Source organism: Furipterus horrens, unplaced genomic scaffold, assembly GCF_987537825.1.
Source record: "Furipterus horrens unplaced genomic scaffold, mFurHor1.1.pri manual_scaffold_13, whole genome shotgun sequence".
Lineage (NCBI taxonomy): Eukaryota > Metazoa > Chordata > Mammalia > Chiroptera > Furipteridae > Furipterus > Furipterus horrens.
In genome coordinates, this window is record NW_028327183.1 from 27,238,937 (window position 1) to 27,256,794 (window position 17,858).

At 44.4% G+C, this 17,858-nt stretch overlaps 2 protein-coding genes across 2 annotated transcripts in view; one reads left to right on the plus strand and one right to left on the minus strand.

Annotated features, from left to right (window-relative positions):
* Window positions 1-17,858, plus strand: part of CDH13 (cadherin 13) — a 1,018,642-nt gene that overhangs the window by 941,092 nt on the left and 59,692 nt on the right. The gene's annotated exons all lie outside the window — the stretch shown is intronic.
* On the minus strand, window positions 2,191-3,498 carry LOC149994288 (actin-like protein 7A). Its single transcript, XM_090260490.1, has one exon. The coding sequence runs from the start codon at window positions 3,496-3,498 to the stop codon at window positions 2,191-2,193; it is 1,308 nt and encodes a 435-aa protein (XP_090116616.1).

Genomic DNA, 17,858 nt, shown 5'->3' on the forward strand with positions numbered 1-17,858 from the left:
AAAAAAAAAAAAAAACAATCAGTCAATCAATAAAACTGACAATTTATAGTAATCTAAGGTAACTACAAGTTTGGGAAGCAAAACTAGCTACCCCTCCCTACCCCAGACTTGCTGGCCGGCCCATAAACCTCTGTGCTTCACTACCTGGACAAGCCCTTGGGAGTCTTTGGTTGTCCTTCCTGTCTGTCATGTTTATTAGTAATGTGGGTGAGCATGAACATGTTTGAAGCTAGGTAACCATAAATATCCAAGATGCTGTAGACCAGCCAGAGATAATACTGTGCCGCTTGGCAACACTGAAGACCTGCTCTGGATTCCTGAGTTCTCTCTGCTCCCAGAAGCTTGCCTGTGCCTCATGGTAGGCCGCTCCACCATTGCTCTTACTGGCTCTGAAGTCCCCGGAACTTTAAGACCAAGTTCTGGAACAACTTTAAGATGTCTTCCTGGCGTGCAGGAAAGGCCATGGGTCCATGTATTGCAGTGTCCTTGGACAAAGTCATTTAATCTCACTGAATCCTGCTTTCCTACAACCTGTGTGCCCATTGGGCTTCTCGGCCTTGGCACTTTAGACTCTTTGGGTCATATTCATTCTTCATTGTAGGGGGCTGTCCTGTGCATTGTAGGCTGTATAACCACATCTCTGGCCTCTACTCTCTAGATGTCAGTATTACATAACCCCCCCCCCACTTCTATTACAACCAAAAATCTCTTCAGACATTGCCAATGTACCCTGGGGGTCCAAATGTCCCCCATTTCAGAACCACAGGACTATGATGAGTTCTGAATGCTTACTAAAAGTATTCATGTTTTTGGGAGGATACTTTTTTTCTACATGGGTGATTGTGTAAGGATCAGAGGAAATTCATAAAAGTGCTTTGACAATGACTGTGCAATTGTTTAGCTTTATATTGGTAATTTTGCATTTTAAAATACAGTATAATGTTTAGGCCTATGATGGCCTAGAGATTCCCCTCCTCCAGAGCCACCTCCCATGCTTCCCCTTCATCAAGACCCTCACTTTTGAGGGGTTCTTGACTTGGGTTCATAGACCCTTAACATATCTGAAGACTGTATACTTCCATATGATTGTTTTCCTCTATAATCCTATGTATTTTATTTTATGCATTTTAAAATAGTATTCAGAGTACATAGGCCTCATCATCCCACCAAAGAGGCCCAAAGGTTAAGAATTAACCAAACTTCAACCTGCCCATCAGTGAATGTTCACGGCGTGTTGACATTTGAGTGGTTTGGGCAGAAACTGAGATGAACAGAACATACCTCTTTCTCATGTCAATGTACCCAACTCCTAGCTGATCAGATACTGCCAGGTAAGGCTGGGACATCCCTGCCAAACTGCAGGAGCTCCAGTGCCCATCTGTGGCTGCCTCTGCTTTCCTGCTCCAGCTCACTGGTGCCAGCCAGCTGTGCTTACTCACCAGGCCTGCATCCAGGGTCTGCCATATAAGTAGGTTTTTCAGGGCTGTCTAGGCAAACCTGAAGGCTACAAGGGCAGTTCCATGGGGCTTCTTCCCGGGGATGGTAGACGTGCCGCTCTGCTGTGAGCACTTGACTGTGTGCTTTGTGTGAAAGGGGTGGTGGTCATACAGGAGACTCAAGACCACAGTAAGACCTGTGGGCTCCCACGTAAGAGACAGAAGTCTACAAGATAATGCCAGTGACTCTTGTCATCACCTCCTGGAGGCCAGACACTGGTATTCAGTGCTCTGCGGGAGACTGAGCCCGACAGCACACTTCCTGTTGGTGTTCATCAAAAGGGATCTTCTTACATGTCACCACAGCATGTCATCTGTCATCTGCCACTCCCCCTTCCAGGAAGATTTTAACAATACAGTAGTTCCTAAAGTGGGAAACACACAAATTAAGAGACAGTGTAATTTTAGAGCAAGTTTCTCCTGAGAATGTTTAAGCCGTTAACATGTGACGTGTGCCTTTTTCTTCTGTCATCCACCCTCCGCCTCTGCTTTCATGTTGGCAAATGTATATCTTAAGGCAGAGCTGCATGTATGTTCTCATCAAGTCAGGAAATAGAGAAACACACTGTGCAGGAGATCAGATTGTTTAATGCTGCCAGAGTGGACGTGCCGGCTCAGCTCCCTGAGTGTGGTGTGGGTGCTCACCCAGCAAGGCAGGCACAGGGCAGCCACAGCGACCTTGCTTCATTCGAGCTCAGAAGCACTTTCTGTAGAGCAAGGGAGGCCCATATTCCTCGTACTCAGAACGGCAGAGCCACAGTGGTTGGAAGCCCTTCAGCGATGCCAGGATGGAGCCACCCGTCCACACTGCAGTGTCTCTGTCAGGCAACACGTTCACCTGGGGGCTGTCATTGGGACACAGGCTGCTCAGCTCCTTCTGCAGACGGTCAGGGAAACCGCTGAGCATAGTGGTCCCCCCGCAGAGCAGGATATTCCCCATGAGACCCCGTTTGAGGGCGATGTCACACTTGTTGAGGCAGGACACTGTCTGGGTGTGGAGGCCCAGCTGCATGGACTTGATCAGAGTCGGCCTGAAGAACAACTCTGAGCAGAGGAACCTTTCCTGGCACAGGTGTATCTCCTGCCCACCCGGCAGCGTGTACTGGATCATGTGCTCAGTGGCTGGGACTTTCTTCTCTTCGGTGGGGTCCAGGGCCACGAAGCAGCATTTCTTCTTGATGTCCTCCACGATGCCCATCTGGTCCTCGGTGAAGTGTTTCCCCAAATTGTTCATCAGGCTCATCAAGTAGGCTGTCAGGTCAGAGCCCGCGTAGTCCAGCCGTCCCGTGATGCTGGGCATAGGATAACCTTCGTAGATGGGGACCACATAGGACACGCCGTGGCCGACCTCCACGACCAGGCCGGAGGTCCTTCCATAGGAGTACATGGACAGGCGGGACTGGCAGGCGATGTACATCACTGGCGTTTTAAAGGTCTCAAACAGCATTTCAGCGTACTTCTCTCTGTTGGCGTGCGGGCTCAGGGGCGGGTCCGACACCAAGACTGCATGCTCCTCTGGGGAGATCTTCATCTCTTGATAGAAGAGGTATTCCATGATAGCCTGCACTGAGTCCCAGTCCACGATGATGCCACGCTGCAGAGGATTGACTAGCTTGAGACAAACCTCTGGATTGACAAGCTCCTGCCCCACAAATGTCTCTTTGTGATTGTCTCCAGTTTTGGTGGCCCCCATGTAGGGTTTGCCCACTGTTGACGAGAGCTTGAGGCTGGGCTTTGGCAGCCCGGCAAAGCCACATTTACAGTAGCCAGTGCCAAGGTCTATGACCACTGCTTTGGTCACTTTTACCTTGGGCTTCTCCTTGACTTCTGCAGACTTAGTATGTTCTTCTGGCTCCGAACAGTTACGGCATACCCACACTGCGCGCTTCGCAGGGCCATTCTTCAGAGAGGCAGTCTGGAGGACCTGGCTGTTCCCAGGGGCCTGTTCACCCTTTCCTTTGTCCAGCCAGTCCCTCATGACTGCGGCTTGCACAGCCCACATGCTGCCGAGAGCCTTCTTGCTCTCAGGAAGTTCCTCAAACCCACTGGCTTCAAGGCCTGAAAGGCTTAAATCAGAGGACAAGTTGAGAATTTCCCCAAAGATGACATCACTGATTATGACATAATGCAGTGGCCTGAGGCTTTCTAGGTACCAGGAAACTTTGTCCCATGGTAGAGATTATTTGTGTAGTATTTCTGAAGTGATTTACCTTTTTTCTAAATTTTGTAATAAACCTGATTCATCCAGTCAAAAATAATAATAAAACCAAAATAAAAATCTGCACCAGTAGAATAGACAGCTTCTTAAGAAGCTCCCATAAAATTTTCTTAGAATTCTATTCCAGGTGGGACCTTTCTTTCATCAAGCAAGCTGACAGCGTTTAGAGGGCCAGTTTTGTCTCTGTTGTATACTCACTTGAATTCTTCATGTCTGGGGCTTCTTTTGAAAGCTGTGAAGTTGGGAGGACCAGGGGGTACAGGAGTGCAAGGACATTAAAAGGCACTTTTGGAGCCCACGCTGACATCCATCTTAGTGTCCTTCACGGGATGCCCACAGATGAGCTGGTCCCTTAGCAGCTGCCAAAGAGCATCTGTGGGCAAGCGATTACTGTTTCATATTTTACCCTGACTGTCTAAAACTTAAACATCTCTAGCTCAAAAAGTAAATATTTCACAAATACTAAAAACATGCATTGCCTGGTTACTGGAACAACGTATCAACTAGTCTTAGCAGGTCCATCTCCAATTACATCTGCTGTCTATGCATTTCTTACACCTCCGCTGCACAGGCTTGATCTAAGCCACATTGTCATTCACCCGGATGACAGTAATTGCCCCAAGTGGCCTCCCTCTTCCCTATTTGCCTCCTTGTTTGTAATGCACCAGCCCTGCGGCATCCTCTGACCTTGCTCCTCTCTGTCTCCTTCTGGCTGTCTCTGCTCCAACCATGTGGCCTTCCTCAAGTGTCTTCCTCCCTCAGGAACTGTACAGAAATCATTCTCTCTGCCCTAAATCACAGTTGATCTTCATTATTCACTCACCCTGTACTTGGAAATTCACCTACATGCTAAAATTGATTTGTGACCCCAAAATACTTGTGGTGCTTTCACAGTCATTTGCAGACAAGCACAGAATAGTAAAAAACTTGAGTTGCCCGACGTGCTCATTTCCAACTGAGGTCAAAAGAGGCCACGCTCTGCCTTCTTGGCGACGCTCTGCCTTCTTGTCTCCGCTCTGGTACTGTAAACAAGTATGCTTTTCGCAGTCGATTTGCTGCCACATTTTTCACATTAAAGGTATGTTTAAACAGAAACAGACAGAAAACAAAATAGCTGTGTAGTGATTGATGGCTAGGTATTGATTGATTGATTGACTGATCGATTGGCTGGTTGATGAGGCTCCCAGGAACCTGACCCTGTACTCCACCAAGGAGCAGCAGTTCATATTAGCAAAAGGATGTTGGAGGTGACTTTGCAACATGTAACAAGGTTGGACCTGCCTGCCTCCCTGCCTGCCTGTCACTGCCTGATTCTCATCCCTGGCCTAGAAGCCTCTTGAGAGCAGGGGCCACATGGGTTTTGAACAGTGCCTGGCACATAGTAGGTACTTGATAAATTTTTAATTCACGAATAAATTGCAAATAAATGATTTTCAAAGCCAATTTTTAACCAGGCATTAGCCTATAGTGAATCATTAGAGGTTAATATTTAATACCACTTTCTAAAATCTGAACAGATTTTCACCAGAGTCTGAATGAATGCTAATTAAATATCCTTATTTAATTATCACTTGATGCTCTTCTTTGGTTTGAGCTCCCCCTTTAAACTTGAGAGGATGAAAGGAGATGCTCCTCTGTCTCCACGCTCTGTAGGTCTCCCTGGCCAGGCACCTCAGCTCTGCTGAATCTCCCTGAGGCCACCTTGGCAGAGATGGTGTCACCAGGTGCTCAGGGTACTGCTGTCTTAGAAATTTGATGAGGAACCATGAGCATCTGTATTTCCCTTCCTCCTGGAGAGACAGAGGCTTCTCAGAGGCCCATTCTGCTTCTCACTAAACTACAAAGCCAGTACGAGGAAGACTTCCTCCTAACTGAGCCCAGTAGCTTGGAACACTGAAAGCTGGATTTCATAGCAAGCAGGATCAGTAACTCGTAAACGTGTTGCTTCAGTCATAGCTTCTTGCTCCATGTAGTCTTCTATTAGAGCAGAAGTCAGCAAACTTTCTCCTTGAAGGATCAGATGATAAGTAATGTAGGCTTTGGAGGCCACACACTCTGTCTTAACTACTAAACTCTGCTATTGTTGAAAGGTACCACATCAGTAGATAGGTGTGGCTGTGTTCCAATAAAACTTTATTTACGCAAGCAGGCAGAGGGCCAGATTTGGCCTGTGGGCTATGTTTTTCCAACCCCTCCAGTACAACCCTTCCCATATGATGGTATCTTATTTGTCTGTGTTCTATTCGGCACTGTGAACTCTTTGAGAAAGGCCTGAGTTACATTCACTGTTTTCATCTAGACATCTGGTACAATGGCTGCCCCATAGCAAGCCATCAGCCAACATCTGCTGAATTTCATGGCTTGCCCCCAAAATACAGGTGTTGTGAAACAAACCAACTGGATGAAAGGTGATCTGAGCCCCACCCAATGACAGCCCATCCATCATCGCACCTCCTGTTGTCAGTGCTCAAAACAGCAGCAGTTGTTTTTCTGACAACAAATCAAAAAAACATGCCTATACACATTCAACAATAAGCCACTGAGTGTGGTGGTGGTATCCAGATGTCAGCTGGGACCTGCCTGCCCTTGAGACCTAAATATACTGGTGATAAATCCTGATTTCATGCCTGGTAGCAAACCAAAGGCTTCCCCATGGTTTATGTAAATGTCAGAGGGTTGGAGAAGGAGGCCGTGTATTTCTAGGGGTCACTTCTGGTTCCAAGTGTCCACTTCTGGCAAGTTAGTTCCATTTCTTTGTTGTTTCACTATCCTGTCCATGCCAGTCTGTTACATTCCTCAACTCCCCCTTGGTGCACAGCCTCTCTCTCTCTCTCTCTCTCTCTCTCTCTCTCTCTCTCTCTCTCTCTCTCTCTCTCTCTCTCTCTCACCATCATCATAAGAATCTGGTGCACATGGTGCATTTAATTGAGGATGTTAGAGGAGGATGCAGTTACATCACATCAAATTACTTCAACCTGAACCCCAGGTAGCCCTTAACTGCAAATTCTTCTTACTGCCCCACCCCTCTGTATTTTTCATAGGACACACTATCCTCCGAAAGTACCCCAACCTCAGCACATATGGTGACTCCTCTTCTCTGTCTAATTTCACCCTCTGCACCCCCTTCTCTTTTTGTAACAGCTTTATAGAGATATGGTTGACATACAATAAGCTGCACGTGTTTAAAGTATATAATTTGATACATTCTGACATAATGTTCACACCCATGAAATAATCACTCTGATCAAGATACTGCATGTATCCAACACCCCCAACAATGCCTCTTTGTCATCTTCTCTCCTGCCCCTGCCTCCTGTACCCCATTGCCAGGCAGCCACTGATCTGCATTCTGTGACTACAGATTAGTGTGCATTTCCTAGAGTTTCATATAAATTGAATGCCCTATGGTACATACTCTTTTTTTTTTTTTTTTTTTTTTTGTCTGGCTTCTTCCACTCACCACAGATTGGGTTTATCCCTGTGATCACTGTTATCTCTTGAGAGCAAAAAACAAAGATCTTCTACAGGACAATTTAATTCTCTCCAGTTCCTGCCCCCAGTGAGCTTCAGGCTCACTTCTAACAGATGGAAACATGGCAAAAGGCCAAAAGGGCTCCCCTCTCTTTAGAAGACCTTGTGGTTTTAAATAGCATGTTTCTTCCCCCTACATATCTTTTCCTTCTTTAATTCATTCAACAATTGTTTAATAAGCGCCTACTGTGTGTCAGGCACTGTTATTGGGGACATAGTGGGAATCAGACAAACAAGGCCTTCCACTTGGGGAATGGTTAGAGAATAAGAAAATGATGATTCCAAATATAATAGATGTTATGAGGAAAATGCAGAATTCCTTGGGTGTCTGAAAGGACATCCATCCAACCAGCTACAGTGGTTACTTCTGGGGAGTAGAATGAGAGTTGGGTATTGGATAAGTACTCATTTATTCTTTTTGTTTATAGGTTTTGAGAATGTAATCTCGTATTTCCTTTTTTAGGTATTTAAATGCTTTTTAATGAGCAATATATGCTTATTGTAGAAAAATTAACAGAGCAAATTAAAAACCACCTTTAATCCCACCACCCAGTTATGGCCACCAATTATATTTCATTTGATTAATTCCACAGTCCAGAGGCAAAGAAACACATTTTGTTTTATTTTTGTGTAATTAATCAGGCCATGGGAACTGCTATCAGCTTCCTGGGGAGCTGGGTTGTGTTTTTTTGTTTTTTTTTTTAAGAGCTACTAATTTTTGATTAACAAGGATGAATGTAACATTTAAGAGGAATTTAATTATACCCTCTTCCCCTTCTCAACAAAACAACATTATTCCCCACGAAGTGTAGAGTCAAAACTCTGAGGATGTATGGCTCTGAGCTGAGGAATTATAGGGGACATTTTTCATGTCACTGCCTAGACAGTCAGGCAAGCGATCCAACAGTGAGGTATCTCAGCTGCAGGTTACATCCCCAGCTGAAGCCAGGCTGGGTAATAACTCACTTTGTCATTACTTAATTCTGTGATAGCTGCAGTTACTGAGCCAGAATAGAAAGCCTCAGTCGCTAAAAAGGTGAGGCGGTCTGTGTCAGAGTGTCTAGGAACAGACAGGCGAGGGGCACTCAGTGGGCTGCTGGGTGGCTGCATAAAGAAGTCTGATCATGGGTGCAGGGCTTCCGATTCATTTATTTTCTAAATGGCATCTTTGCATGTTTCATTCATCAGTTTGTTCAGTCGACACCTATCTAGGAAGTGAATCCTGTGTGCCAGTCATAGAGGCCACATACAAATACAGGCCAAGCCCTGTGAGAATCTGTTCTCCACAAAGTTGACAAACAGGCCTTTGAGGGTACACGTGTCTAGGACATCCAAGCCCTTGCTTGGTTTTGCCAACATCTGGTGGTTTTCTAATGTCACATTCTCCAATGCCTGTGTGCTAGGGCATCTGCCCTGAGTACCATCTTTCTCAACCCTGGTCTCCCACCCAGGACTCTGTAGATGTCTCCACAGTGCAGCTCCCCCACTTCAGCACCATGGTCAGTGCCCACCAACTGCCCAGTGCCTTTCCATATAGATGCTAAGTATTTTGTATTCTGTGCCTTTACTCATGTTGCTTCCCCTGGCCACTCCCTCCAAGTAGCCACCACATGACTAAACCCCGCTCATTTACTGGCAGTACTCTGTAGTGGAAGCATGGCAAATCTGATATCCAGCTCTGCACTGAGAATTGTGGGACTACAGGCAAGTTACTTAACCTCTCCTGGCTCCAGATGTAAAAGGAGATAATATCTAGAGTCATTGGGAAGATTAAATAGGCTAATCTGGCAAAGCTCTCAACACAGCCTCTGGAATGTAGTAAGGACCCAATGTGTGTTAACTAATCTGTCTAGAATCATTCCAAACATAGCCTTATCCTCAAAACATCCTTTATCACCCACCCCCAACCCCAGAGGGGGCCGTCCCTCTTTGCATAACTTGGAGAGCTTTCATCTCACATACATAAACACACACACACACACACACACACACACACATACAATTATTTTCTAATTGTCAGTGAAAATCCTAGCAAGGATAAGTAATACTTGCTGCTGTAATAGATAATCCCCCAATCTTAATAGCTTAACAAAAAATATATTTCTCCCACTTATCACTATTCAGTTGCCAATGGTGGGGTGGGGATGTGGGGGAGATGTCTCTGCTCCACAATGATAATTCAAGGACCCAGGGTCCTTGGCTCCTTCCATCTTATGAGACTGCCTGTTCAGTGTGTGACTCCAGGGTTATAGTGTAAGGAGACTAGAGAAAGGGAGGAGGTTCTTATAGGGGTCTTGTGGCCAAATCAAGAAGTCATATTATCATGTTCACTCACTTTCTTGACTAGAATCAAGGCCCCAACCTAGCTGCAAGGGAAGCTGAAAAATGCAGCCTACCTGTATATACAGTTGGAAATTAAAATTTTCTCTGCCACAGGAATGCTGCTCATCTGCCCCACAAGGCCAGGAGACACTTGAGGGTATAGACTGTGTGCCCTGGCTCTCTCTTCCAGTGTTCATTTCCTTCTACCTTCCTTTGACCTGAGTCTGGATCTGGGCCCCTTCAGGGCACTGCAAGTAACAGCAACATTCATTGAGCCACAGATATTATTGCATAAACTTTGCTCATTACCACACTAGTATAGGATGCATGTGGAGGTAGGGCAGACATAAGGCAGTTCATGAAAGAAGAACCCACGAACTTTTCAGTAAAGGGTAACCTATCCTAACCCTTCCCAACTGTAACCAACATTTCCTGGGTTCTGATGACAGAGCTGGTAAGAGCTTTCTTACTTGGTTCACCTGCCTCTTTGAATAGAGCCTTATCTCAGTGACAAAAAAAAAAAAAAAAAAAAAAAAAAAAAAAAACATTGTTCCCAGTAGTTCTTTTAAAACCGTTAGGCAAGAAATTGGGACAAACTCTCTGAAAAGCATGTTGCATTATGTACCAGCTTTTTAAAAGCAGTTATACTCTTTGACAACAGTAATTCTACTCCTAGGAATTTATCTCAAAGAAATAATCAGAAATGGTGTCAAAGACTTATGCACTAGGAAGCAGAGATTTATGTGCAGAGTTCTTCACTGGAGCCTTATTTATTATAGCAAAAAGTTGGAAAACAGTCTCAATGTCCAACAATAGGAAACTGGATAAATAAATTATGGGGAAGCCATAATACAAAATCATTAAAACTGTGCCTCATAAAAACTTTTAATCCAAGGGACATTTTTTTCTGATATAAACTGAAGTAGAAAATGTAAAATATTAAAACTGATAAACTGTATGACCCTAATTTTATAAATAAAACCTTGAAGAAAATACCCCACAAGGTTAAGGGTGATTCTCTCAGGTTCCTGAAAGTATTGGTGAGTTTTAGTGTTTTCTTCACACTCTCATATTGTCAAGTTTTCTGTGCTGAACACATTACTTTTATAAGCAGAAAAATGATTTCTTAAAGAAACAAAGACAAAGAAATTGTAAGAAAACCACCTTTCTCTCTGCACACTCACTCAGAGGTATTGTGCTCCTTTTCTACAGTCTTACAAAAACTCAAATGCTGGCCTAGACCAATAGGTCCCTGCATTTGTAATAGGCAGAAACTAGCAACTGTCACCTGGGACACATCCCTCTCTGCTGTCATAACATCCATTCAGCTGCACAAAATATATCATCTCAGATAACCCTACAGACAACACTTCCTTTACCAGAATAACTAAAAAGGGCCTATTCCTTTGTAAGTTCTATAAAGACATTTCTTGGCATCTAAAAAATGGCAAGGACCCTTCACCCAGATTTCACAGACACCCATCCCTAACCTTGGTTATGGTTCAAAAATGTTTGAGGATTTGAAATGAATTTCCCCTTTTCACTTGCAGCTGTGATTTCCAATTTGGTCTGGAGGAATAAAACTGCCTCGAGACAAGTCAAGGGATAGATATATTGCAAATATTTTCTCTTCAGTGAGTTTGCAACCTGCTGTGGTTAGGTTGTTAAGACACCAGATATGATGAACAAAAATAACAATAATTACCCTAAAAGGTACAATACACTGCAGTTCTTGTCTTGATGTCAGAATATGAACACAGATAGTTCTACAAATCCCATGGAACAAACCCATTATAAGCTTAAACTCGCACCCTAGAAAGGCGAGTTTAGGGTGTTCAAGGGAACGTCTGCGGTGTGCCCAGTGTGTGGACGCCACAGAACGTGGGCTGCTCCAGGGTCGGCAGGGGAACCGTTCTGAGGTCCAGCCCACCACAGCCCTGCGGCCCCGGACCCTTGTGCCGGGGAAAGCGGTCTCTCCCCATCAGTGCATTACCAGGAATGAAGTACTCCTTCCTTGCCAGCTACATAATGACCATTCTTAAAATTGAATTTAAGCTCTGTTAGAAAATTGTTGAAAGCCTTCGGTGCTCATTTTTGCTAAATTGAACTCTGTAATGTTACCGTAATAGAAAAAAAAAAAATCTTCCAAAGTTCAATTGGAATTTTTTCTATTAACTTAGTAGCAAGGGGCCAATTTTAGGAAAATAGTTTCAGTGTGTGAGTGAAATCACGCTATTTGTTATGCAGCATCGAACCTGTTCTCCAAACATGGTGAGGCCTATGCTCCTGGGTTTGAACTTCCTGGGAGGCTAACACTAATCTGGTAACTTCAAGATTTTTCTGGCATAATCTGATGATGTTTTCATAAAATTGAAGTTCATGCCTTCAAGTACCATGGCATTGTGTATCTTGACTAGGTTTCTAAAATGTGTGCTTCTCTGATTCTTCAACAGACTAGGAGAATGGAATTTAAGGTTACTTGAGTTAATCATTCTTACTGCTTGATAAGAGAACTGAAGTAGTGCTTTACTTGGTTTTTAGTGTTTCGGTCTCTTGTGCTTTCAAAATATTATCTTGTGGTCTGTATCTACCTCTAGGAATTACCCTGAAAAAGAAACTAAAAAACTAGCTTTTTAAAGATATATGACTTGAAAGGGAAAGCAGTGATATCAGATGGAAAGGCCAAGGAAAAGGGACTTAAGCTTTATTGAGTAACTACTCAGTACCAGGCATTATCTGTGCATTTTACCATTTCATCTTCCCAGCAACCCTAATACCAGTCTTATTGTCCCATTTCACAGAAAATGCACCTGAGCCAAGAAGTTACATATATTTGTTTGGCATCAACAGCTAAGAAACAGCAGACCTAAGCCAGTGTGCTTCTGCTATAGATCTGAGGCTGTAAGCCTATTCTAATACCTCAGAAAACATTTTCTATGTCTTCCAAGATGGCTGATTCTCCTTGGTGATGGGATAGGGGCATATTTTGTACCCGGTCTAGAGCAGGGCTGGCCTTGGGTTTCCTCCTGTTAACAGATGCTCTAAGCTAACTCCTGCTGTTTGTCACCAGAGCAGTCAGAGACCAGATTCATCTTCCTGGAAGAGGCTGAGGGACAGCCTCTTCATCAATTTCTTCATTAACTAATGGCTAATGATCATCCCTAGGTCCTCACAGCCTTGGTCAGTTACTATCCTTGGTTAGGCTCTCGCCATCTTTTCCCCACCGTCTGCTCCTTGGCTGTATCTTTGATAACCCCACTTTTTGTGCCATGGGGCATCTGTTCCTGGGTGTTCTCATTCCCACCTGCCCTTTCCAGGTCAAAGGCATCTTCCTGACTCCAGATCTAATCACCGCTCCTCTAGGCTATGCCAACAGCCTCCTAACTCATCTCCTTTCTGCCTCCAGCCTGTGCCTGGTACCCCTGCCAATGGTAGGCTCCTGACACCTGTTCTTATCATGTCACTAGCCTCCCGGAGCAACCTCTCAGTGCCCCAATGCAGACGAAGTTCAGTGTACACAATTCCACTGGCCATGGAGGTCATGCACAGTGCAGTACCAAGAGGCAGTTCTGCACCTGCACCTTCTACTCCGCTCACTACCCTCGGGGAGAAGGAGGGGCAGGTTGAGCTAAGTGATCTCTGGAGTTAAAATCTCTCATCCTAACTTAGATTTTATAAAACTGGGAACACATTTAGGCAAGAGAGTAGATATACCTGCCCTAGGGCTGAGTGCCTTTTTCAGCTTCCACTGGTGCATTAACAAATCACTCATAACTTTAGTGGCTTAAAACATCATTTTTTAATCTGTTGTCATTTCGGTGAGTCAGTATTATGAAGAGGACGCAGTGGAGACAGCTTATCCCTGCACCACAATGTCTGATGCTTCAGCTGGAAACCCCGAAGGCTGGGGCTGAAATCAGCTGAAGGCTTGTTTGTTTGTTCGGCTGGGAGCCGATGCTGGCCGGCAGCCAGAACACCTGTGCATGGCCTCTGCACGTGGCCTGCACTTCCTCACAGCATGGCGGCCGTTTCCAGAGTGAGCATCCTGAGAGCATGCCCAGTGGAAACTCGGTCAATCACCTCTTATAGCCAAGCCCCAGAAGTCATGCAGGGTTGCTTCCAGTACATTTTATTCTTCAAGGTGATTCTAAAGGCTGGCCCACAGTCTAGGGGAAGGGAATTAGATTCTAGCTTTGGGGGTGGGGAAGGCATGTGGGATCAGAAATATTGTTGTTGCCTTTTATTGAAAATACAACCCGCCATAAAGCACAAAGTCTACTACACAGAAGATCGTCGGGAATCAGGTTGACCAGAGTTCAGATCCCTGCTTCTTCGTTCAGCTGTTCTGTGGCGTAGGCAGTCAGTGAACCTTCTAATGCTGTATTCTTATTTTAAGTGATTTGGTTGGGACCTTGTTATAATGTCATTAGCCTAAGGAGGGGCCTGGGTGTCTGACATCTGGAAGGGAAGCTGAAGCTGTCCCTTCACCTTCCACTGCTCTTAGTTCACTCGCACCTCAACATGCTCTTTCTCCCTTCTGCCTAAGTTCTTTGTAGTGGGTGCCCTTTTCCCTGAATTCACAGCCTCTGTGTCTTCTCTACCTACCAACTGTGCTATGCTGAATGATGTGCCCCCAGTCCCTAAAGATGCCCAAATTCTAGTCCCTGAAACCTGTAAACACATAGTCTTACATGGTAAAGGGAACCCTGCAGATGTGATTAAGTTGGGGCTCTTGATATGTAAAGATTATCCTGGATTATCTGGGTGGGCTCAATATAATCATATCAGTCCTTATAAGAGGGAGGCAGGAGGATCAGAGATGGAGAAGGAGATGTGATGTTCAGAGCAAGGGGCTGGACTGATGCAAGAAAGAGGACACAAGACAAGGAATGAACGTAAGTGGCCTCTAGGAGCTACAAAAAGCACGGAAACAGATTCTCCCCTGAAGCTTCCAGAAGAAACACAGCCCTGCTGACACCTTAATTTTAGACTCTGATCTCCTGAGCTGTAAGATAATAAATTTGAGTTAAGTTACTAGGTTTGTGATAATTTGTTACAGCAGTAATAGGAACCTAATACACTAACCCTCATCTATGTCTCTCTTCCAGTTCAAGAAAGTTCCTCATAAATCCCCCTTTGATCAATACTGCGCACTCAACATTCACCGTGCACACCTAAAATCTCCCACACACAGGCACTGCATGTGCTGCATTTGTGAAACATGGCCTCAGCACAGAAATTGTGTCTTAATCATTCTTGCGTTCCCCCATGGTGCCCACAAGGTCCTTGTACATAGCAAACACCCAATAAAACTTCATTTAATTCTTTAGAGAACCAGTGCCCCACTGCTATCCTCAGCGAGGCTCTCAGACCTATTTGTATTTGTCCAGAGTTAGTCGTGCATGATAGTAAGAGAATGGAATGAATAATTCCATTTTTGCTACAAGGAGATAACATTTTATTCATGGACTTTATCATCCTACATAACAGATTATGAATGTTCACTCTGCACTTGGTGTGTGCTGTTGACATCAGAGGTGTGACAGATCTATCTGAGGTGTCCTTCTCAGTTCCTGACCCTGTCTCTTTCTCAGTTCATTATAGCCACCTCTCTCTAGTTGTCTGGATTCATGGAAAGAGCAGGGATTTTTAAGAAGCATTATTCATTCCTCTAGAATCTTGGATTTTCCCAAATAGTATAAAGCAAGTAGCCCACCTTTAGGTGCCTGAAATACACTAAAACAGTGAATCTTAACCAGGGGTGATTCCCCTCACCTAGATGACATTTGACAACATCTAGAACATCAGGGGATGGGGTGCTACTGGTGTCTAGCAGGCAGAAGCCAAAGTTACTGCTAAACTTCCTACAATGTATAGGACAGCCCCAGCAACAGAGAATTATCTAGCCCCGAACATCAGTAGGGCTGAGTCCTGAAGAACCCTGTGCTAGAAAAATAGGCTGAAACTTGACCTAATGACCTCTGATTCAAAACAAGAGAGCTGGCTTAAACCAGGTCAAGTCCATTTTTAAGGGCCTCCAGGCCTTCGCTACCTTCCATGACAAACTAAGTCTTGCGCAAAAAGGATCTCACGGCTATTAGAAAAGCTAAGAGACTCTCAAAGTCCAACAACGTGCATGGAGCAAGGGCCACCTTCCTGCATGCTGAACTTCTGTGTTCTTCTAGATAAATCTTTTAAAGAGGGATGCTCATAAACTCAAGTATGTTCAAAGAGGGCAACCAAGAAAAAAATCTATATGGGAGCTTAAGAAGAAGCACTAAGCATTTCCACAAAGAAGGTATACAAATGACTGATAAGCACATAAAAAGGTGCTCAATATGACTAATAATTAGGGAAATGCAAATCAAAACTAAATGAGATACCACCTCATACCCATTAGAATGGCCAAATGTTTTTTTTAAAAGTGTTGCCAAAGATGTGAAGAAACTGGAAATTTTTTTAGTATATTTTATTGATTATGTTATTACAGTATCGTATTTTTACCCCTTTGTTCCCCTCTGCCCAGTGCACCCCTTCCCTCCAGCAACCCCACTCCCCTTAGTTTATGCCCATGGGTTGTGCATATAAGTTCTTTGGCTTCACCATTTCTTATATTATTCTTAACTTCCCCCTGTCTATTTTGTACCTACTGATTGTGCTCTTAGTCCCTGCACCATTTCCCCATTTCTCCCCCTCCCCTCTCCCAGCTGATAACCCTCCAAATGATCCCCATACCTATGATTCTGTTCCTATTCTGGTTCGCTTAGTTGCATTTTGTTTTTATTTTTTAGATTCAGTTGTTGATAGTTGTGAGTTTGTTGTCATTTTAATTGTTCATAATTTTGATCTTCTTTTTCTAAAGTAAGTCCCTTCAACATTTCATATAATAATAGTTTGGTGATGATGAGTTCCTTAAGCTTTATGTTGTCTGGGAAGCACTTTATCTGCCCTTCCATTCTAAATGATAGCTTTGCTGGATAGAGTAACCTTGGTTCTAAGTCCTTGCTTTTCATCACCTTGAATACTTCTTGCCAGTTCCTTCTTGCGTGCAAAGTTTCTTTTGAGAAATTAGCAGAAAGTCTTATAGGTACCCCTTTGTTGGTAGCTCTCTGCTTTTCTCTTGCTGCTTTTAAGATTCTCTCTTTATCTTGAAACTTTTGCATTTTAATTATGATGTGTTTTGGTGTGGTCCTTTTTGGTTCTAGCTTATTTGGGACTCTCTGTGCTTCCTGGACTTCTATGTCTATTTCCTTCACCATATTTGGGGAGTTTTTCTTCATTATTTTCTCACATAAGCTTTCAATTTCTTGCTCTTCCTCTTCTCCTTCAGGCACCCCTATGGTTTGGATGTTGGGATGTTTAAAGTTTTCCCTGAGCCTCTCCTCATTTTCTTCAATTCTTGTTTCCTCATTCTGTACTAGCTGTCTGTTCTTTTCTTCCTTATGTTCCAAATCATTGATTTGAACCCCAGTTTCCTCCCCTTCACCGTTGGTTTTGTGTGGACTTTCCCTCGTTTCATTTAGCATAGTTTTCACTTCTTCTCTTAGACATTTGCAATACTTAAGGATATCTGTCAAGTCTGTGAGGATCTTTATCACCAGTGTTTTGAACTCTTCATCTATTAGGTTGGCTATCTCCTCATCGCTTAGTTCTTCCACTGGAACCTTGATCTGTTCCCCCTTTTGGGCCATACTTTTCTGTCTCAACTTGACAGGCTCCTGTGTTTGTTTGCCTCTGTGTCTTAGGTAGAGCTGTCGCACCTGTTATGTTGTAAGGGGCGGAGCCTTAGGTATTCATCAGTACAGGGTGATCCATTTCACCACATTGTGGTGCTGTATGTGGGGGAGGGGTCCGAGAGGGAACGATGCTGCTTGCTCAGCACTCACCCCTTTTCCAGGCACTTCTCCCACTTTCGTATGGGACTGGTGCCTCTCTAGCTGTTGCCCTGGCCATTGTTCCCAGAGTCGGTGGGTCTGTGGACGTTCTAGGACCATGGGGGCCCTTTAAATAAGCAGAATCTGCTGGAAGGCCAGCAGTTTCTTCCTCCGCCCCAGCACCCTCTGGTTTGCACAGTCAAAAGCAATGAGGCCTGATTTTCCCTGGCGCTGAGACCGTGAGCTGTGCGGTCTGGTCAAGAGCTGGGAATGCTCCCCAGGTGTTCCTCCCCTTTTTAAAACGTGTGACTTCGCTTTCCACTGACCTGCCACTGCCACCACTGCTGCCTCGACTGCACCTCGTTCTCTCTACCCCAGCTCTGCCCCTCCTACCTGTCTGGATGAGTATTTCTTCTT